This window comes from Dromiciops gliroides, chromosome 2 (genome assembly GCF_019393635.1).
Source record: "Dromiciops gliroides isolate mDroGli1 chromosome 2, mDroGli1.pri, whole genome shotgun sequence".
In the NCBI taxonomy this organism is placed as follows: domain Eukaryota; kingdom Metazoa; phylum Chordata; class Mammalia; order Microbiotheria; family Microbiotheriidae; genus Dromiciops; species Dromiciops gliroides.
This window is the reverse complement of record NC_057862.1, coordinates 491,359,563-491,383,217: the sequence shown is the minus strand read 5'-3', so window position 1 is coordinate 491,383,217 and position 23,655 is coordinate 491,359,563. Positions and strand designations below refer to the sequence as shown.

The 23,655-nt window shown below is 40.3% G+C and overlaps 1 protein-coding gene across 3 annotated transcripts in view; it reads right to left on the bottom strand.

Annotated features, from left to right (window-relative positions):
- YWHAQ (tyrosine 3-monooxygenase/tryptophan 5-monooxygenase activation protein theta) overlaps positions 1-15,855 on the bottom strand; it is a 38,806-nt gene extending 22,951 nt beyond the window's left edge. The window contains exons 1-2 of one of the 3 annotated variants that reach the window (XM_043984525.1): positions 15,706-15,855; positions 14,297-14,723 (exon numbers count right to left, since the gene is read on the bottom strand). In XM_043984525.1, the coding sequence (XP_043840460.1) occupies positions 14,297-14,590 (294 nt within the window). In that variant the 5' untranslated portion in view covers positions 14,591-14,723; positions 15,706-15,855. Of the gene's footprint in view, positions 1-14,296; positions 14,724-15,180; positions 15,205-15,613; positions 15,638-15,705 lie in introns of those variants that run through there. The other 2 variants (XM_043984526.1, XM_043984527.1) reach the window with 2 other exon arrangements.
- Positions 15,856-23,655: the final 7,800 nt, after the last annotated feature.

Here is a 23,655-nt window from a genome sequence, read left to right as displayed (position 1 = left end):
AAATATAAACATCTATTGGTGTTTCTAGTATCATCTTTTGAAATTTATTGGTGCCCATTAAAAACAATGAGACTCCAAAATTTTGTCTACCAGTATTAAAAACAGATTATTAGTGTCAAAGAGTAAATGTGATGGCCAAATAATGAAGTAGTTTATTACTGGCACATTAGCATCCAAAAGCTCTTTTAAGTCATTCAAGAATTCTGAAATAAGTACCTAGTTACTGCAAAGGAAAGGAGAAAAACTGGTGAGGAAATAAAAATGTTCATTTTCCTTAAAAGGAAAAAAAAGGCTGCACAGGAAGTCACAGTCTTGGTTTAGTCATGAGTAATCTTAAATTGGACAGACATCCTGAAGTCATAGTAAGGATGTTATAAGAATTAAAAATAGGTCAACACTGCTTTTCTAGCTCTAGTAAATATGGGTCAAGTTCTGCTCTAACTCCAAGGAAATGACTGAGAAAAATTAATCTATAAGCATTTACTGAGCAACTATTACATGCCTAGCACAGAAAAAAAGACAAAAATGAAACCATTCCAGACCTTAAGTTGTTTACAGCCTATTGAGGAAATAATGTGGACACAAATATAAATCTAATGAAGGCAAATACAAAATAATTGTTGAGGAGAGGAAAATCAGGAATGCCTCTTTCAGAAGTTGGCACTTAAGCTATGGACTCTTAAGATTTGAAGTATAGAAAGATAACGGTCTTATGCTTACAAGGAAGGAAATGTGACCTACAACTATGTAACATGATTACCTTTTTATTAAGTCTAAAGATGTACTTCAATTATAGAAAGGAACCATTAACATCTAAATTATCAGGGTGCTGATTTTCCAGATAATTGTTTAAGGAAAAGTTCCCACTATATCTGCAACAAAACTATAAGTTTAAGAATAAGCTACTACCCAGATAACTAAACAAAGAAGAAAAACATAAATACTATCATAGAGATAAAGTGAATCAAAACCAGCTAAGGAGCATTTGAGGATTCACCCATTTTGTGGGTAGTCTCAAAAGAGGTCAATCCATATGGAAAGACTGGTTAACACAGATTCCCTTCCTCCTCCTTTCCTCTAGAGCCCAAACATCTTTTAAATTAAATTCATGGCCCTATTTCTCTCAATCATTGAGGACATCTATTAAATTGTATCATCAGTGATATTGACAGTCAAGCTAAGTATGTATCAGTAGCTTAAATAGGTTAGTTGGGTGTTTTTGTTTTTTTACTGGTTTATATACGTGATTGATATAAAGAACCCCCCCCCCCAAACCAGTCTATTCTGCAACCTGTAGTCTAAAGAGAGCTCCCTCGGGTGCCAGAGGTTTAAGTAATCTGTGAGGGTCACACAGCTATTTGTCAGAAACTGACTACCAGAATTTTTTCTAGTTTTCATCAACAAAGACAGTCCTACCAGTAGATGCAATATGGTCTAGTGGACAGAGACTGATCTCCAGGTCAGCAAGGTCTTGGTACAAGTTCTACCTCTGTCATTTTATATTCTGGCTGTGAGCGTGCACAACTCACTTAACTTCTCAGCGTCCAAGGCTGTTAACAATAAGATCCTAATTTGCAGGCCAGGTAGTTAGTTTACCATTGAAATCACAGGTACAGCTTAAAAATTAAAAAGTATGTGTGTGCATGGGGGGTGGGGGAACAATCAAGAGGGGGAAATTAAAATATAATTAGAGAAGGATACTATGAGTTGTATTAAATACCTCCTGAGACTCTTTCCAACTCAAGATTCTAGAACCAGGAGCTCTTAAAATGCATGCATGAACATGTTCCATAGTTTCTTTCCCCTCTACTTAAAAAAAATTAAAAAAAAAAAATTGAATACTTATATGCCTGGCATTTATATGCCTAGTAAACCTCTTTTATAACTGTCATGGAGAGGTGAAATTAACTACATCATTTAGTTAGGTCCTTCTGAAGGAGTAGAATACTAATTAAGCACTACTCATAAAACTGAGTTTGAAGAACAAAATAAAATCCTTCTGTGACATATCACCATGATGTGGAAGTGACCCAAGGTTCTCAAAAAACAATGCTGGTCAAATACAAGTTCTGGCATATACTAGCTTACTGGGAGGGTGATGGAATATTCTGGTCCTTTCAACTTCTGAAGACCATATACTAAGTTATAGAATATTTCAATCTGTATCAGTGAAGGAATGCCTAAACAATGAAATCACAGATTCTTTAGGTATCCATTAACTAAACAGGAATTTTGAAACTAGCTATGGATAATCAACTAAAATAATACATGTTTTAAAAAGGTACCTTCCAAAGGAGGCAGCCCTATATCATGAAGAAAAAATTCCCAAAAATATTGTTTTGCTATATTTTTCTACAAAGAGTATTTCAAACTACTCTTCAGTTTGTTTCTTTAATCACTGCAAGGTTTTGATATATTTCTTTTTTCTTTTCTTTTTTTTGTGGGGCAATGGGGGTTAAGTGACTTGCCCAGGGTCACACAGCTAAGTAAGTGTCAAGTGTCTGAGGCCAGATTTGAACTCAGGTACTCCTGAATCCAGGGCCAGTGCTCTATCCATTGAGTCACCTAGCTGCCCCTCAATACATTTCTAAAAGACAAAAATAAGCCTAAGCAAACCTAAATTAATAAAATCACTTTATTAAAATATGCCAATGTCACAAATATTTTCTGATTTAACTTTAGGAATGGAGGCGAGAGAGAAGTACTCCCCCACTGTATTTGGAGATTTTTATGCATGGATATACATTCCTGGAGAGCTTAATGTGTATCTTCTCCAAAGTGCTAAACTATCTCACCAATTTAACAAATATTTGAGTATCTGTCATGTTCAAGGCATCAGGAAGGAAGCAAAGATGAGTAAGACACAGTCTCTGTAACTTGAGGACTTTACAATCAATCTACCAAATGAGAAAATCTCTCTTTCCTCTGAACTCACACAGCACCCTATACTTTTTTGCACTTTCAATTTCATCTTGTATTAGAGTTGTATACATCATTTAAGATCTTTATTAGACCACAAATTCCACAACATTTATTCTAACACTAATGTCTTAAAGTGTCATACAGGGCAATACCAAGGAAGGTCAATAGTAGGGAATGCCTATATTTATAACTTAAGGGAGTGAATAGATGAAGAGGCTTGCTTAGGGATAGAAAAGCTAGTTAAGCATCAGAGACCTTCCTAATATCTAACTTATCACTACTGATTAATGGTGTTCTTTGAACAAGGATACTCAAATCCCTAATAAATGAAAGGGATATAAGACAAGCCATAATACAAGGAGGAATATGAAATGTTATATGATAGGCAGACTATCAGGAATCACGTGGTTGAATTACAGGAGTTAGGAGAAAAAACAGACTAGTTTTCATAAATTGCCCTTTGCTCTGAAATGTTAAAGAGCAAGCAGGATTGATAAGTGGAGATTGGGGAAGGGCAAGAAATTCCAAATAGTCTGGTTTGGTTAGAGGAACAAAATACATGTAGGAAAGTAGTGGGAGGTTAAATTCTTGCTTTGTAATAGATCTGAAAAGAATACTACTGTATGGAAAAGTATTCAATTGGTTGTACACACTTAAATCTTAATAAGTGCTGAAATATTATATGCTACTATTAAGCCTGTGGTTTAGTACGAGGCTTAAGATCTGCTGATAGAGCAGGAGGAAGCAGCTCTGATGACTGAAACGAGCTTTTCTTTCAGGCAAGTCTTGCACACATTTTTGATAAGCTATTCACTTCCCAGAAAGATAAATGAGGCACTGAATGTCTTCAGGTGTTCTAAGAACATTCCACTTCTTTCAAATTTTAGTCAAAGAAATTCAGGTGCCATCAAAAGTTAGGAAAGAAGGCCTTATTTATTCTTTTTCCTACCATGTCCTATAAATTAAAACTGGATTAGACCGTGATAGTTAAGTCAGCATTAAGAATCAACTGTCTTAAATCAGATAATAAAAAATAAAAGCATTCCACCAGATGTTAAATACAACTGTTTACTGTAATCCAAGTTTTCCTTTTTGAGATACATCTGGTAAATTTTTATACCACCACCACTACTGAACATCTTCATCACCTATTTTTCACACCACTTCCCCCACACCTTGAATCTGTTCTGTGTACACAGGGCAGAGTAAAGCTCTAAAAATATTTTGCCTTGGCCTCAAATAGCCACACTACCATTCCAATGGTTAATAGTTTAAAAAAAAAACCAGACATTGCTAACTGTGTTCCCCTCTTTAGCTGCCCCAAATCTGTCAGGCCACACTCCAGAAGACATTTTTATAACACTACTTATAAGCCCAGGTGATTTTTCTCTTTATAATCCTTTGTAACTTTTATATTCTGCAATTCATTTTAAAGTTGTCTCTGTGAAGATCTACCTCCAGAACTCTTCTGATTGACATCCACTAAAGGAAATTCTCTTGGCATTATCAACAGTCCCATAGTAAATTTATGAACATTTCAAGTCTCTTAATCATGACTAAGGGACCAAGTACTAAGCATAATGTTTGCAGCCTGACTTCAGCTAATTAAGAGATGTAGGTTCGAGAAAATTAGCCAAACTTTTCCAACACTAGCTAGCCAGAATCAAGAGACACTATGGAAGAAGTACAACGGTGATAGTTCAGATTTGGTAAACTAGTTATAATTGACATTAAGTACAAGGCTGTGATATGCGATGGAAAAAACACTGGATTCATGGTCAGGGTACATGGTGCCAAATTCTAGTTTTACTGTGGGACAATTAACCACTCTGGTCCTCAGTTTCCTTTTCTATAAAGCAGCAGTTGGACCAGATAACTTCTAAAGTTCCTTCTAGCTGTAAATCTACTTTACTAAGGTTGTAGATGAAAAAAGGGAGAGCTTTCACCAGGCTACCAACTATTTCAGTTCTTTGAGGATCTGTGATTTCATCATTGTGAATATTTTCTTCATATCTGATGCAGGCCTCAGTAGTACATACATGGCTAAGCAGACCATAATTCATGTACTACTTTGGGCAACTGTAGAAATAGAAAGTGAATCAGGTCACCACTTCTAAGTAAGGGGTTGAGGGGGAATAGTTTTCCATATCAAAGAAAACAGATTGCTGTTTAAAAATATCCTAACACCTTAGAATAAAATTATATTAAATACTAAATCAAACTATGGAAATTTCTCAAATGACACAGTTCCATTGCTTGCAGTGTTATTTCTCTATTTTTAGGTGCTAAAGTGAGATCCATGAAAAGGCTAATAGGGGCAGCTAGGTGGCGCAGTGGATTTGAAGGTGGCCTTGGATTCAGGAGGATCTGAGTTCAAATGTGATCTCAGACACTTGACACTAGCTGTGTGACCCTGGGCAAGTCACTTAACCCCCATTGCCCCCCCCCCCCCAGCTAATGGAAGGTTATTTGGAAAACTATCATGAAAACTATAAAACATCTCTTGCTGTTGAAGTGAAAATCAAATAAGTGAATCCTAGAGAGTATATAATTAACCAATAAAAGCCCCTCTCCTATCAGTAAAATGTAAGCTTCTTGAGGGTAAATTGTTTTTGTACCACTCCTAGCACAGTTACCTTGAACATAATGGTCAATTAAGGAATGTTTCTGAATTGAACCACACATTCTGAATAAATCCAACTACACACAGAAAAGATCCAGGTGACAAAGGGAACATACTCAATTGTATAGAAAAACAGAAATGAATGTTAACTAAATTGAAGATATTTTATCTGTAAATATAACCAGGAAAAAAGTAATTGCAAAATGTTTAACAACAACAAAAAACAACCAATAAATACAACACAGACAATGTTGATTTGTGGTATTCTAAGTCAATATGCACCCTGCAGGGATCCATTATTATTTGAGTTTGACACTACTGCTTTACTATTACAATACTTTGACCAATGCTGACCAGACTTTAACCCCAAACTAAGAATTTCTCATATCTACAGTTCTTCAGCATTAAAAGACCATACAAGGGGCAGCTAGGTGGCACAGTGGATAAAGCACCGGTCTTGGAATCAGGATGACCCGAGTTCAAATCCGACCTCAGACACTTGATTGACACGTACTAGCTGTGTGACCCTGGGCAAGTCACTTAACCTCAACTGCCTCAAAAAAAAAAAAAAAGAAGAAGAAGAAGAAGAAGAAGAAAGAAAGAAAAAAGAAAGACCATACACACATACTTTTAATTGATATAATCAAAGTGACGATTCTAGTTCACTGTACTTAAGAGTTAGAAATAGGGGAAAAAATTGAGATAATCCTACACAACATGAGAAAACAAAAATATTTTTGTCCCTACCAGTTCTCTGAAAAATATGGACTTTTATTCATCCATCCCCTTTGGTCAAACTTTTCCCCTCCCTAGACGTATCATTATAATCCCTCCCCCCTCCCCTGCCCCACACATGTAGATTAATAAAAAACAAAAGGAAATATCTTTCTTCAATGTAGAATAGCATCTGCACAGGAAGGAAACTGCTTTGTGCTTACCCATTACCATAGTAACTTATTAGGAGGTAGCACTGTGTGCCACAAGACAGGCATCTCTAGAGCATAACTACTGACAGAAGCAACCTAACACATGGCATCCAATGAGTTCTATAAGATGTAGGCTTTTGTTCATGCCTTCAGTGTGTGGCCTACGAGGTGGTCATTCCTTAGCTGGTACCAACAACTTCCCATCAGACTTTCATATAATGACTTCAAGCTTGGACAACCATTAGTTTTTACATTTTCTCCAGAGTATTTGCAGCAGTTTATGGTGTCTATTATGGCCCTACCCTCTCAAAAGACACTTCCATACCAATTGGTATTTTAATTCATAGTCATCTACAAATCTGATAATATTATATCATAGATTTCAAAAGATATTGACAGATCCATGGTGTTTCAGAAGGGGAAGTGGTAGGTCTGGATATGGTCAAAATAAGGTTAATGCTCACCAATTTAAAAAGCCCAGGGTGCCCCAGGAGTGGGAAACTGAACTGTGTTCCCAGATGAAAGTAGAGACTAGAGTGCAGGCAGAATGGTGACATGGCAATAGCGTAACTTTTTGGTGATTAAGGCCCTTTAAAACTTATCTATGCTGACCCTCAAACTGATGTCTGGTAGGACCTTCCAGAACTTGAACCCTAATGATACAGCCTTTTAAAATCTAGGGTCATTTCCATATAGTAAAGGAGGCAACCAAGAAACCTTTACATCTCATGCCCTTACTAAAGCATTCAGTAAAGACTGTCATAGCTATCAGTCATTGGCTATAGAAATTCATATTAAAACTGGAAAAATTTCATTTTGTCCTCTAATCTATTATCTAACCTCCTCTTAAGATCCACAGCCAAGAAAGGAATGTTGTATAACCACAGATTCAGACTTTATACCACTTTTTTTTGCCTTAAGAATTTGGTTCTTTTGAAAAACTAGCATTGGGTGCAGATGTTTGCCCATTATACTATCTTTTTGGGTGGAAGGAGGGGGAGATGGGACTATACTGGTTGGAGAGGGGGTTGGCCTGATAGAAGTCTAAATTCCTACATAACACACTGTCTGGTTTAGAGATTTGGCAGGATGAAATTGATCAAAACATTAGTATCAGAGACAGGACTTAAACTCAGTTTTTCCTGACTTCTAAGATCCACCCTCAATCCACTATGCCCCACTGATTTTTATGGTAATTTAAAAGAAGAATTAATGTGACCAAGGACACATCCTGACAAAATAATTTTTCTCAACAGAAGTACAAGCCATAGTCAGTCACGAGTACACAGTACACTCACGATAATACCTTTATAGGAGATCCATGCTCTAGTACCCTCTTCTAAAAAACCACATTACAATGAAGCTTTTTTAGTCCATTATAGTTAAACTTTATTTAGGGGTCCAAGATAGACATATATTGATTTCCACACAATGGAACTGGTTCCAGCATAGCTTTAGTTTTCACTACTCTATTTTATTTGTGTTCTCTTGTATCTTCATGATCTTCCTGACAATCTACAGATTTAAACTGCTAATGAATTCTTAGCCAGACAGACACCTGGTCTTTCAGTAGTGCTTTTGGTCAACCTGTGACTTTCTGTTTAAAAAACAACAACAACAACAACAATAAAAAAGGACAATGTTTGCACCTATGCTGAAATGACATTTTTCTTAAATTTGTATAGCAGGGACAAATAATAGAACACAAATGACAGTGATTAAAGAAGTTCTATTAAAAAAATACAAAAAGCTAAGATGCCAGCAAAGATTCAGTGGGCAATAATGAAAACAGTTCAATATAACTGAACTCTCTATCCACTTTTATTATAATAACCAATTGACACTCTGAATGCCGGTAAAGGGTAATACCAATTTATCTTAGTATGACAAAGAATGAAGCCTATCTCCAAGGAGATTAAAATCTAAAAAACAAATGAGTGGGAACTATACTGTTTTCAGTATTGTAGTCTACCCCACCAGTCAATTATCCTTTTCCTTCAAAATTCTGGAGATAAGGTTCTTCATTAATTATTCCAGTGTGCTATCCTTCACAAAAATAAACTTTTAAGACCTGATCATTGAAATCCACCAATCCTTGAGAATGATGGATTGGTTCTATTTCAAGATTGTGACTGAACTAAATTAACCTTCAAGTATTCTAGTAAACTAAAGTTATTTTAATTCAACAGAATCAGATTTTTAAAATCAGAGGTCTGTGAATTATCAAGTTTAACTTAACCTTTAAACTATTACATGGCTGTATTTTAATGTTTATCTATATGAATTGCTTGTTAAACTTGGACAACATTAACCATATGAATCTAATACCTAATGATTTTTCATGAAACCATAATGTATCCAATGTACTGAAAATCAGAATGAATTCCAATTGCAATGAATTAAATCTACTCAGAATAAGAAAAAACTTCTCAAAACAGCACAGCAATATGATATTTTAGGAGACAAAGACTCTATTCTGGTTCTAAGTCACTGACTTTAAAGAATTTTGGGAGGAGCACCCAACAGCAGGGTTCTGCATTTCCAAAATGTGGATATAATCCTGTCCCCAAACCTTTTGATGTTTCTCATTTATCCTTATCTGAACAAACTCAAGATCGTCTCATCTCTTTACCACACCCCTCAAATTGACTCCTTTTAATTTTATTTGCCATTTTATCAACTGATCTTATCCAACCAAACAACAAGAACAACAAAAAATATACATATACATATACTGGATGGACTTTTTCAGACTAGGACCTTAAATTAAAAGGTACTTATTGTCTATTATGTTAGTTAACTGTGACCTTTAAAGAGTTTATATTCAATGGGGAAAACAATAAGCACACATAAGGAAACACAAAAGAAATACAAAGTAATTGAAGGGGTGTTAAGAAAAGGCCTCATGTGGAAGGGAGACTTGAGTAGAGCTTTGAAAGAAGCTTCCTTCTAAGAATGTGATAAAATGGAATATCATCCGTGCTTAACAGCAAATAGGTCAGTATGGCTGGACCACAGGGTATGTAACGAGTGCTATAAAAGTCTAGAAAGGTAGGAATTTGTATTTTACTCTAGAGGCAATGAATGGGGAATCACTGGAATTTTCTGAGCAGGGGAGTGACATAGTCAGATGTGTTTTCAGAATATATACGTGTGCAAGATGGAATGAATAAAGGAAAAACTGGATGCAAGGAGACCAATTAGAAGGCTACTGCAATACTCTAAGTGAGGTGACAATGGTCCAAACCAGGGTGATGGAATGAGTTGGACATAATGTAACAGATATGAGAGATTTTGTTGATACAGAATCAAATGAGACTTGGAAACTGATTTTCTACATGAGGTGTGGGACAGTGAGGAGTAGAGGTTTACTCTAAGATTGTAAAACTGGGTGACTGGTAAAAGAATGGTGGTGGTGGAGTGGATAAAGCACCAGCCCTGGATTCAGGAGGACCTGAGTTCAAATCCAACCTCAGACACTTGACACTAGTTGTGTGACCCTGCCAAACAAACAAACAAACAAAAGAATGGTGGTACCTTGAAGGGAAATAGCAAAGTTCTAATAGGCTCTTGGTAATGTAGGAAAGGCAGCAGCTAGGTGGCACAGTAGACAGAGCACTGGGTTTGGAATCAGGAAGATGCATCTTCATGAGTTCAAATCCGACCTCAGACATTGCTAATCCAACAAAGGACATTAAGGACACTGAGGAGTATCCAGGAGAGGGTATCTAAAAGTTACTAAGGTTAACAGTTACTAAGGTGAAGAGAAAAAGGGTTAGAGTTGTCAATTAAGGAATCATTAGTAATCTTGAAGAGAGTATTTTCTTTTGGGTGATGAAGTTGGAAGCTATAATGCAAGGAGATGAAAAGTGAGAAGAGAGGAAGTAGGGACAACAAGAACCGATAGCTTTCTCTAGGAGTTTGGCTTGTCAAAAGCAAAATATAGGATGACAGTTTAAGATGTTATGATCAAGTGAATATTTATGAAAGGGGAGACCTGGGCATGTTGGTAGGCAATCAATAAGCATTTATATTAAGCAGCATATTAATGCGAGGCACTATGCCAGGTGCTAAGATCCAGACAAAAGTGTAAGTCATTGCCCTGGACCAGTTCACAATCTAGCCAAGTAAGAAAACAAGTACATACAGATATATACAGAATATACATAAAAATAGATACAAGATAATTTTGAATGGAAGGCACCAAAAACTGGAGACTTGGAAGGGGGTGGGGGAAGGAATAAAGAAAGGCTTCAGGTAGAAAGTGTGACTTGATCTAAATCTTGAAGAAGCTAGGGATTCTAAGGGGTAGGGATGAGAAAGGAGTGCATTCCAGGTACAGCTGTCAGTGCAAAGGGAAGAATTCAGCCAATTTGGAGTATAAAGGTAATCTTCTAAGGGAAGGGATGGGAAGGGATTGGGGTGCGAGTAGAAGGGTTGGCCTTGGTGAATACAGGAGAGCACGGGGGTCAATGTCAAGAAATTGTGAGTTGCAGAATAGGATAAGAGAGAGGAAAGGAAATAGCTTTTTATTTTCTCAGTAAATTATGAGTTTCAGAAGTTTTCTGTTGAGAGAGAGAGGGTGGTATGGGAGGTTTGAGGAGAGAAGCTTTGGAATGGCCATATTCAGGGAACTGGGATAAAAGTAGATTAGGAAAGGGCTAAAGTGAAAGCCCATGGAGATTAGACAGACAACTCAGTAGTGATTTCCTCCAGCAGCAAAGGAACAAACACAAGCCCTTCTCATCACTTCACTCCAAAAGGACTCCTTTAATTCCTGAATTTACATATGCTATTTTACCAATTGATTTCATACTAATCTTTCCTAAATCTGTTCATCTTCAACTACTTCATATAACTACAATCCATCTCACCAAGTCTTTCAATGACTTCCCACTAATTCTAGGAGACACTTCACTAATAATCTCATTCTGCGTATTTCTATTCCTTCTTAACTTAGGCTATGCTTGCTTCTATAGGAACATTTCTTTTTTTTTTTTTTTAGTGAGGCAATTGGGGTTAAGTGACTTGCCCAAGGTCACACAGCTAGTAAGTGTTAAGTGTCTGAGGCCAGATTTGAACTCAGGTACTCCTGACTCCAGGGCTGGTGCTCTATCCATTGTGCCACCTAGCTGCCCCCTATAGGAACATTTCTTTAGGTAGTCATAACATCTGGATTAATATCAGAACAAAAAAGTATTTAGACTACTATGGGAACCAAAAAGAACCTTAGAGAGGCCCCAAAGATTTTCATAGTACAGTCCCTCATTTTTCTGATGAGGAAACTAAGGTCCCCAATAGGTAGAATGACTAGATGATGATCTTTAAGGTCCTTCTAGTTCTAAATCCTAATCTAATCCAATTGCCTCATTTTATAGATACTGAAGCAGTTTCCTAAGACTTCTCTCATATTATAATAAACACTATGATCATCTTCTAGATCATACTGAAAGGATCCTCCATTTCACCCTTCTCATGACTTTGACAGTACTCTTTATGTTACATACCCTGTAGCCAAATTACTAACATATGGATTATTTTACTCATCTACTTCTCATCAATCAGCCCATATACACATTGAATAAAGTAACTTATAAACTACTACATGAAATAGATCCATGTTTCCCCATAAACATCCTTACCAATTCCCAATTAAGTCACCAATAATGTCAAAGGCCCAGCTACTATAACTCATATCCTTTTCTGGTCTCTCAGCTTCAACCTCTCTGACTCCCTTGGTATGTATTTCTCTCCTTCAACTCCAGGCCTTCTCCCCAAACTGGGTACACAGAACGATTACACTACAAAGCTAATTTAAGACACTTGCCTCTTTCAAAGGTCATCTCAAATCACACTAATCCATCAACAAGAATAAATGAGGAATATATGCATAACCCCATTCTAATTATTCTTGATGAATCACCACCCTTCCAAAAAGTTAACACACACATATATTCAGATGGGATTCAGTTTTCCTTCAAAACAATCCTGTTTCAAAACAAACCACTTTTTCTTTTGTTCAGCCACTTCCCCCAAACTCTAAGTATCAAAACTTCAAGAGCTACACAGGACATAGACTTATCTCGGAAAATTTCTTCAAGAGCACAGCTATTGTCTCAACATTTTGAGTAATCAAGATTATTAAAAATCCTTCAAACCTTCATTTGATAGATTAGGAACTGGTGGCCCAGCAAGGTGAAGTGATTTGATGAAGGTCACACTGCTTAGCAAATGGAAGAGCTAGGATGTGAACCCCAATCTTCTAAATCCAAAACCAGTGCTATTGTCAAGCATCGGAGCAATGTACTCAGTCAATGCCCACATCTACTTACAACATGTATCAGTGGATGCACTTGATGTTCATCCCCATCTTTGCTTAGAAAAAGCAAATGTATTAAATAGTGGTTAACGTAATGAAAAAACATAAACCAAAAGCATGAAAACACAAAATCAAACGTGCAAAAAATACAGATTTAGCCTCACAAATTAGCAGATATTGTCAGGGGAAAACCCACTATTTTTCAAAATTAAAAAAAAATATCTTCTACTGCTGAAATAGGAATTCCCACACATAATAGCTTTAAGAGCACTAATACAATGGATGACCTGGGCTAAAAATTAAGAACTTTATATAATATGTATTATGTTAACTTAAAAACGTACCTTACTGATCAAGAGTAAAATTCTGTACATGCAATGACAAAGCTAAAAATGTTAGCTGTCAGTAACAAGGCTGAATCACAGTAGTCACCCACTCCACCCAACATATCCACCCTTACTAAGGCAGAACAGTTTTAAAAGCTTGGAAAACTTCCCTTACCTACTGCTTGCCAGAAATGATTCCATTTTAGCAGATCACAGTTAAACTAAGGCAACTGCAGGAAAATGTTAGTAAACTCCTAAAACTTATACTGCCCAAAATAAAATGATTAGTTGCTTTGCCTCCACACCATTGTTTTCCCCCCCCATGTTTGCTGAACCTCAAAATAAAGTTTTACATATTTTAAAAAATCTATTCTTAAAACAAGCCAATAGCAAAACTTTAGATTCCTTTAATAAAGTGCAAACAGCTTGAAAATGTAAAGTTGTGACAAATTTTGCTGGTATTATACAGAATATTCTACATCAGAATTATCTTTTTGTGCTGTAGAAGAGCCAACTTCTCCCCCACCAAAAAAAGCCAGTGTTTGTATTTTACATTTGCAAATTGTGTTGCAGTGTATTTTAGAATTTCCAAATTGTGTCAGTCATTTCTTCCCTTCAAGGAAGATATAGAACACCTAGAACTGTGAAACTTCCATATTTTAAAGATCTCTACTTCAGAGAAAAATCTTCAAGCTGCATTTAGATTTTTAGATTAAATTGGTAAACTGGTAAATATTAGGTTCTTATATTTTTATATTATTGTAATAACAAATCCTGCTCATATTTTTTAATGTGTATTTATTTGGTTTTGATTCTACCAAACCAGTGAATCATATAGTCATGTAAAAAGGTGGAAACCCTAAAACGTACTGAGTCTATGACAAAGTATACAGTAAAAAGATTTGCTCATTAAAAAGCAATTCGAGTCTTAAGGACTGAAATTAAGGAACCAGAAATATGAGCCACCTAGCAAAAATTCCAAATCCACCAGCAAAAGACCTCCACCTTCCCTTCAGAAGGTGGTACCTGTATTTCTCATTTCAGGAATGGGAAATCAGGCAAGATGATCAGACCTGGCTTCTGGCAAAGTCCTATGGCTTGGGCTCAGCCGTGGCTTCCAACCATCCTTCTCACCTGCCCCACTCCCCCCCACCCCTTAAGTAGGGGAGCCAGGACTCACCAGCACCGTGGTGCAGATGGATCTCAGTTCACACTCCACTTTCTCCCGGTAGTCCTTGACCAGCTGCATCTTCTTGTCAGAGGTGTCAGTTTTCTGCTCAATGCTGGAAATGACCCTCCAGGCTGACCTTCGCCCCCCGACTACGTTCTTGTAGGCCACCGAGAGCAGGTTGCGCTCCTCGTTGGAGAGCTCGGCCCCCTGCTCGGTCACCGCCTTCATGCAGGTGGCCATGTCGTCATAGCGCTCGGCCTGCTCGGCCAGCTTGGCCTTCTGGATCATCTCGGTCTTCTCCATAGTGGACAGGTTTCGGGTGGGAGTGGGGGCAGTGGCGGCGGCGGCAGCAGCGGGGCTCCAGGGAAAGGGAGAAGCAGCACCGAGGGTGGGGGCAGGAGAGAATCAGCCCAGATCAGGAAGAATCCTCGAAAGCCTACAAGGTGGAAGGCGCGGGAGGGGAGAAGGGAAAGCAAAGGAGGGTGGAGATAGCGGGAGACGGGGAGAGAGAAGGAGGCGACGCGGTCAGACAATACGCCCCGCACCCCGCCCAGCACCTCGGGCACCCGACCTGGGGCTGCTCCGGCCGCCTTTTGTCTCCGTAGCGCTATCCCAGCCCCCTTCTCCGGCCGGTATCCGAAGCACCGCCCTCCCCAGCCCACCCCGGCCACACCCACCGCCCGAGCACCTAGGGAGGAGGAGCCGAAGAGAGGGATGGGGGGGCGGGGGTGACCCAGACCTCTCCGAGGTATGGGAGGGGGCAGTGAGGGGAAACCCCCCGACACCTCCCGGGCTCCCGCCCAGCCTTTCTTCGGGCGTAAGGAGGAGGTGACCTCCCGAGACCTACACGACGCCCCCCCCCCACCGAAAAGCAAACGTGGGGAGAATGAGACCAAGGCAAAGAGGGCTCCCCGAGGGCAGCGGCCGCCTTTGTATCCCCCTAGCCGAGATCGGAGCCCGAACAAATGCTAAACGGGTTCAACTGAAGACGAGGGGAAGCAGAAGGCGGCAACGGGAGGAGGGAAGGGCGGGCCAAGGGAGGGGGCGGGGAACGACGCGCGTGCGGGCGGGCAGACCGGGACGAGTCCGGGGCGGCGGCCACCCTCCCTGACACCGAGGCCGAGCCAGGCCACCCCGCCCGCGGGAGGCGGGAAAGGGCCGGTCACACCGCCACCTCGGGGCGTCCCGGCCCCGGCCCCTACCTCATCTCAGACTCTGTTCCCTTCCAAGAAGCACAAAATGGATGCGGTGGCGGTTAGTGCCGCACCCCACCCCCACCCGCCACCTCCCTTCCCTCCCGAGGGGACCCAGAGGGTACTCCCTGACCTCCCGGCTGGCCTTGGCCACCCCTTCCCAGGGAGGAAGACCCGGCGGAAGGTCCGGGCCGTGGGCGACCACTCTCGCCCCCCAGCTCTCACCTTCACCTTCACCGCCTCCGATCGCCCCTACTTTGATCCGCTTTAGGCTTCGGCGAAGGAGCCTCCCCGTCTCACCCTACCCCCAAGCACTGAGAGGCGGGCGGCGGCGGAGGCAAGCCCACTGCCCGCGGCGGCCCAATGCGGCGCGGCCATTCCGCTGTCCGTTCCGCCTCTCTTCAAGCTGCTGACCAATGAGGCTGGAGCGCGCGGAAGGGGGTGGTGGTGGAAGGGGGAGTGGGCGGGGTGGGGTAGGGTGGGGAAGGAGTGGAGGGAAGGAGGGTGGGTCAGGCCCCACAAGTTTGGTTGGCCGGTAGGCTGCGGCTTCGGCCACGGGGTTTCCTCCAATTAGATCCAGGGTAAAATCACGTCACTGTTGCCATGGCGATGCAGTTACAACCCCCCCCCCCTTTCTCTCAGCCGACCTGGGTGCGGCACGAGACCGAGTAGGGTTCTCGGGACTTCTACCCGGGGCGACTAACGTGTGCTTCAGCTTCTGCTGCAATTGCTGCATTGGATCGTGTGGCTCCACCGCAGCTTTAGCTGGTCCTGGGCGGCTGCGGCTTGACTTCTGCTGTGCAGCTTTGGGATGAGATGACATAATCGGTGGCTTTGTCGCCAAAGCTCCTTTCCGCCCAGTCTTCCTTAATCTTGACAAAGGCTACCCGAGCTCAGAGTTGCTAAATCCACTCTGCCCCCAGGCCCCTACCCGTCCGCCCCATAGAAGAATGCGATTAGGGCTGCGAATTAGAAATAATCGCATCCCTATTATAAAGGCAATTAGTTACCAGAAACCGGAGGAAAATGGCTTAAGAGAAGGTTTTATAGGATAAACTCTAGCTTTGAAAAGTTCAGCACTCCCTTCCCAAGCTAGAAAGAATCCCCCTCTTTGGTCCCTCATTCTCATCTCAAAAGATAAATAAAAATCATTCGTCCTCAAACACAATAACCCTGAGCTAGTCACTTAACCCTTTTGCCTCAGTTCCTCATCTGTAAAATGAGACTCAGAAGGAAAAAGCACAAACCACTCCAGTATCTTTGCCAAGAAAACCCCAAATGGGGTCACGAAGTCAGACTGAAACGACAGAACTACAACAACCTGTGTGACCTTTGGCCAGTCACTTGTCTCCTTGAGCCTTGGTTTCTTCACAGGTAAAATGAGGGAGGTTGGAATAGCTGATCGATCAATAAGCATCTACTAAATGCCTACTACTATGTATCAGGCACTTGCTAGGTACCAGTGATACAAAGAAGGAAGCAATCTCTCCTCTCAAGGCGTTTACATTCTAATAGGGAAACAAGTACATTTGCCAGCATAAAGAAAATAAATATAGGGTAGTTGGAAAGGAAGGGCACTAACAATTTGAAACTAGAAAGGTTTCAAATGGAAGGTTCCTTCCAGCTCTAAATCTTATGATTGGGTGTCACACCTGAGCAGGACTTTGCAAATCATTGAATTTTGACTTTGAAAGGATCTTAGAGATTTTTTTCATCTACCCTCCCTCCCCCCTTCATTTTGCAAAGGAAGAAACAGACTCAGAGAAATAGCCTTTACTATAACCCAGGTTATCCAGTCAGTGTTTCTGAGATGGAATCTCTGAAACTACATCTCCATTTTCTCTTTCCTTCACCTTCTCTGCCCTCTCTGTATTTCCACCTCTGATCACTTTCTATGGGTCCTGGAAAGAGCTCTAGACCCGAAATGAAAGAACTTGAATTTAACTTCTCACTCTGCTATTAACCACCTATATGTGACCTTGGACAAGTTATTTCTCCTCTGAGCCTCAGTGTCTTCATCTGTCTAAAATGAGTGGGTTGGAATGGATGATCTTTAAGGTTCCTTCCAGTTGTTGGGGTTTTTGCCCTTTTGTTTTTTTAAGAAATGAGGGTTAAGTGACTTGTCCAGGGTCACACAGCTAGTTAGTGTCAAGTGTCTCAGGCCAGATTTCAACTCAGGTCCTCCTGACTCCAGGACTGGTGCTTTATCCACGGTGCCACCTAGCTACCCCTCCTTCCAGTTTTGTTATCACATATACCTCTCTCTTGACCCCACAACTCCACCAGCCCCCCCAAAATAGAACCAGCAAGTCTCTCTCAGGGTTACTTTACTCTTCTAATCCAATCCATTAAACATTTATTAAGGGCCTGCTATGTTCCAGGCAATGTGCTGAGTGTTGGGGACACAAATAATAAAAAGAGAGACAACCCTGGCCCTTAAGGAGTTTACAATCTAATGAGCAAAGACAGCACACACAAGAATGTTTCCTTCCCCTCCTATTTGAGGAATATTACATAGCAAGGTGGCTTTGCAAGTTGCTTGGGCTGGAAAATGCATTTGTTAGATAGCTGGAATTCCCTAATGAGTGGGTTATAAAAGGCCAAGGAATAGGAAGGAACTTTAAATTCCCTATCCAGAATGCAACATATTTGGAGAATCTATAGAATGGAAAGACTGAATCCAGGAAGGGATGGGAATGTGTTGAAAGGCCCTTCCAGAAATAAACACAACACTACCTCCCTGACCCCTTTAAAGGCACACAGTTCCTTACTTACAGTAGGTATTCAAAAATGGTGCAAGAATTTAATTTTGGAAAGATCTCATTCTATTTTGACAAGCAATAGAGACTGAGTTTGGAGAGAGCTGGTGCATGTTCTTCATGTAAAAATGTCCTGACCTTCCTAACATAAGGCCCCCAGTGTTATTCCAGGAATCCCTGGGGCAGGGCTTCAGACACAAGTGTTTATGGTAGTATGGACAACACAAGAACAGGACCCTGAGAAATCCCAGTGGAAAGAATTTACATGTGGAAGGGGACATGATAGGTCAGATAAAATGCTTTCTGTGTAACCAATGCATTTCAACAAGGCTGACAGAAAAGCCAGATTGGACTAGTAAAAACACTGAAAGACTGGGCTTGTGTCAGAGGTTGTTAAGCAAGTGTTAGGAGGCTGAACAAGAGGCAGTCATTGTGGGTGTGCTGGTTCCATAGTATCTCAGAGGTATTTATGTGACCGAGGGCCTGCTGCTCAAGCAGAGGGAGGCAGTGTATTGTAGTGGAAAGGGCATAAGACTGGAGGTCAGGAGGCCTTTCTGTGGAAAATGAGAAAGCAGTGTGGAAAGAACAGAGGATTTGGTAGCAGAAGACCTGGACTCAGATCCTAGCTCTGTCATATAATTATGCAATTTGGGATCTAATTTAAACCTAAAAAGTGTGTGTGTGTGTGTGTGTGTGTGTGTGTGTGTGTGTGTGTTTAAAGATATTCACATCTGAGTAGTATTTTTTATTCAGAATACCCATATATTATTATCAATATCTTTACTTGTCAGTCAACAAGCATTTATTAAGCACCTACTATGTGTCAGGCACTGGGTATAAAAATAAAGGCAAAAACAACAAAGAAAACAAACAAAAAACCCATGGTCCTTGCACTCAAGGAGCTTACATTTTAATGGGGAGACAAATACGAAAACTACAGCTTCTTCCTTCCTTCCCAGTATTCTTATAATTTAATCTCTTCCACATACTCTGTAATCAAGGGACACTGACCTTCTCCCTAGTCTTTGCATATAATACCCCATGTCCTCACTTGGTTATTTTTCATGGACTGCTCCCAGTATGAAGAACATTCTCCCTCCTCACTTCTGCCCCTTTGGGTTTTGTACATACAGGACTTACCCCACCCCCCACACACAAAGTGTCTGTCTCTTTCAGACATATACACACACCCTATATATTCATATATAGAGATAGGGTATGTGTATATATACACATATACACATGCATGTATGTATGCATGCATACAAACATGATAACATCTCTATAGCACTTATACCAGGCACAGTGCTAAGTGCTTTGCAATTATCATCTTGTTTGAGCCTCACAACAACCCTGGTAGGTAGGTACTATTATTATCCCCATTTTACAGATGAGGTAATGGAGGCAAACAGATGTTAGGTGATTTGCTATACACACACATGCATACATTTTTGTATATATGCAGTGTAAAATGGGGGATAATTTCAGACAGAAGGCACTGAGGGGGAGGAGGGGATAGGGAATTGGGAAAGGCCTCTAGCAGAAGGTGGCATCTGAGCTGAGTCTTGAAAAAAAACCAAAAACAAGAGGCAGAAGTGAGGAGGAAGAGTGTTCCTCACATAGGGGAGAGTCCATGAAAAAAAAAAAAAAAGACAAAACTGAATAAGGACACAGAGAAGGTCAATGCATTAGATCACAGAGTATGTGAAAGGGATTAAAGTATAAGAATATTGGGAAAGAAGAAAGAGGCCAGCTTGGGAAGGGCTTTAAAAGCCAGAGAAGATTGTATATTTGATGGAAACCGTGAGTATGAGGGTATTTTCATGAGGGCAGGAGTAGTTTGAAAGCCCTTGGCTAAGTTCCTTTAGTCCTCTGTCCTTCAGCACATAATTCTTTTTAGTTCATTCATTTATTCAACAAACATTTATTATGTACCAGATTGGTACAGAGCACAGTGATAGTCAACTGGAAAAGCCCCAAAGGTGAGATAAAGCATGGTCTTATGGTCAAACAACAACAACAAAAAAACCCAGTAAGACATAATTCTAGATAAATATACACAGTACGACACAGTAAATGCATTAGAGCAGGGGATTTTAGCCTTTTTTGGGGTCATGGACTCTTGTGGTAGGTAACCTGTTGAAATCCTTCTCAGAATATTTTTAAATGTGTGAAATAAAATATATAGGATTACAAAGCAATTATATTGTTGTTCAGTGGTGTATGACTCTTTATGACCCCACCTGTAGTTTTCTTGGCAGAGATACTAGAGTGGTTTGTCATTTCCTTCTCCAGCTCATTTTACAGATGAGGAAACTGAGGCAAATAGGGTTAGGAGATTTGCCCAGGGTCACACAGCTAAGACCAGATTTTGAACTCAAGAAGATGAGTCTTCCTGACTCCAGGCCCAGAGCTCTATCCAATGGGCCACCTTGCTACCCAAGAACTCCTACATTAGAGAAACCATAAACAAAGCACTATGTGAGATCCAACAATCTTGACTTCAGGGTCTTCAGCACCCAGGAGAACTTTGTCAAAGTAAAGAAAAAGAAGGATTAGATGTTTGTAAATATAGGGCTGAAAGGCACCTTCTAGGTCGGATAGTCCGACCCCTCATTTTACAGATGAAAAAACTGAGGTCCAAAAGCTTCATATCTTTAATGCCACATAACTGATCAATATGTAAATACTTATTGTTCCCTTATTGTGGGCCTGAGCTGCCCCGTGGAGGAGACATGAGAAGGAATGAACTCATCTCTACCTTCAAGGAGCCCACAGTCCAGCATATAATACTGAATACAAGCATGCTCAAAGTCCACATTCATCATTTGGAGGAAGATTACTGGATGCATGTAACAAAGAAAGGACAGAGAAGTTTTCTAATCTCTGGCAGTCTTCTAGTTACATCTTTCGGAGCTCCCTCCTACCCCCTACTTCTGGGAGGTAATGTTAGGGCGTGGTGTGTGAGAATGTGAGTGAGAGATAAAGGCTGCCCTGTGTGAATCGTTGTTATTATAATTGGTGGAGCTCACAATTGGCAGAATAGTTACATTAAATCTACATTGCAGAAAAGAATGAGTTCTGCTCACTGTGAGATTCCTAGCCCACATTCTTAGACCTAACTTGTTTTCTACCATAGGGATCAGATAGTGAAGAAACATTTTCCCTCTTCTCACATCTGGCATTTAATTCACAGCCATCTGAGTAGAGTTGTCATTCAGAATCCTAATATGCTTATCATCAACATCTTTATCTGATCATTTCCTGTGGTTAAAGATCATTTCTCTCAAGGAGGTAAGTACATAGGCACATCCTCACAAACACACATCACAGAACCAAAGGTAGACTGGTAGACACACAAGTAGTCTGCTGTGCAGGATTCAGAGTGAAGGATTGGATGACCTCTAAGGTCTCTTCCAGCTTCTAATTTATCTTAGTCCTTAAATTTCCCTTATACCCAATCAAGAAAAAAGCTAGAGTTCATTGTTTTTTTTTTATTTTTTTGCAGGGCCATGGGGGTTAAGTGACTTGCCCAGGGTCACACAGCTAGTGTCAAGTGTCTGAGGCTGGATTTGAACTCAGGTACTCCTGAATCCAGGACTAGTGCTTTATCCACTGCGCCACCTAGCTGCCCCTAGGGTTCATTGTTTATCCTCTTTTGCCCCCTTCTTAGATCCTTCTCAGGTTCTCTGTCTCCCATCCTCCCCATATCACTCCACTGTCCTCTTTCAAAATCTGCTCCCTGTAAGGAAACTGATAGAAGCAGTTGCTTATTTCTGGACTTAGATGGACTTCGTCACTGAACTCCCTCCACCTGAGCAGACTACAATCCTCCCCCACCTTTTTGTCTTGTATAATTCTTGCCAGAGGCTTCCTTATAAACCCATAATAAAGACTCATCATCAGGGTTCTCATTTATATAGCTCTTATTATGTACTAGGCACTGTACTGAGCACTTTACAATTATTATTTTAAGAAACATCTATTAAACATCTACTATGTGCCAGGCTCTGTGCTAAGTGCTTTAAAAATATGACCACAGTTGATAGGCAGTTAGGTAGCACAGTGAATAGAGCACTAGGCCCCAAGTCAGGCAGATGAGTTAAAATCTGGCTTTAGACTCTTACTAGCTGTGTGACCCTGGGTAAATCACTTGCCCTCTATGGGGATAACAGTAGTACTTACCTTCCAGGGTTGTTGGGGGGATCAAATGAAATCTACAAGTAAAGTTATCCCTGCTCTTGGCTAGACAAAGGCCTAAAAGAGGACTTAGTACCTGATACACCTCAGGGCAAACATCTTATAATGATAGGATATTAGACCTGGAAAGCATTATCTAATCCAATTCTCTCATTCTATAAATGAGAAAACTGAGGCCCAAAGCCAGTGACTTGTTCAAAGTCATATAGTTAGTTAGTAGTGGAGCTGGGACCCATGAAATAGTGTAAATACCAATGAACCTGGAGGCAGAAGACTTGTGTTGGAGACCTACTTCATTTAAACTGTTCATCTAAAAACTAGAATGATGATGCCTACTCTTCTTGCTTCCTTGTGAGGAGCAAATGAGAACATATGTGAACATCTTCCCTAAACTATAAAACACTATATATTATAATATATAATTTATAGGTATTATAATTAACCCGGGTCATCTGATTCCACACATTGTTTGCTCTTCCCCAAATGCTACATTGCCATTCCTTATTGTCTCCTTGACTTATGAATCATAGGATTCAGTACTGGGTGTTAGGGGTGGGGTCTTTAGAGAGCTTCTTGCCCAGTTTCTTCATTTTTCTAGATGAAGAGAAAAACAAGAACCCAAAAAGGTTAAATGACTTTCTGAAGGTAGTAAGTGGCAAAGCCAAAACTTGGTCACAAGTCTCTTAATTGCACATACAGTGTTTTTTCAACTAAATCAAATTGTTGAGTCTAATCTGAATTAGTCCAGACAGTATATACATGTCAAATTTGCAAGGAGCCAGGAGAGTTCACCACGCTCCAGATCATCTTCCACCTTTTTATTACGCAGCTGCATAGTACACATATAATCTAATGTCATGTATGCCAATTAGCTCTGTACTGTATCTGTTGGTATGCTTTGTAAGAACAGGGCCCTGTCTTAAGTAAATGCTATGGTTCCCTTATAGCAGTCTATATAGTGCATTTGGTCAACACTTAAGTATCTATTTAACCTGAATGAATCTGGGGCCTCATGCCCAGGGGATGAGTTGTATTTTTAGAGCTATAGATTGGAATATACATGAGTAAACATGATGACTTAATCAGTACAAACCCTCAGAAAATAACATGTGGGAAATTGTTAAAGAACAGAATATTCAGAGGATCACAGATTTAGAATGGAAGGGAACTCAAAGAGCATTTACTCCATTTGCCCCATTTTATAGGTGAAGAAAAT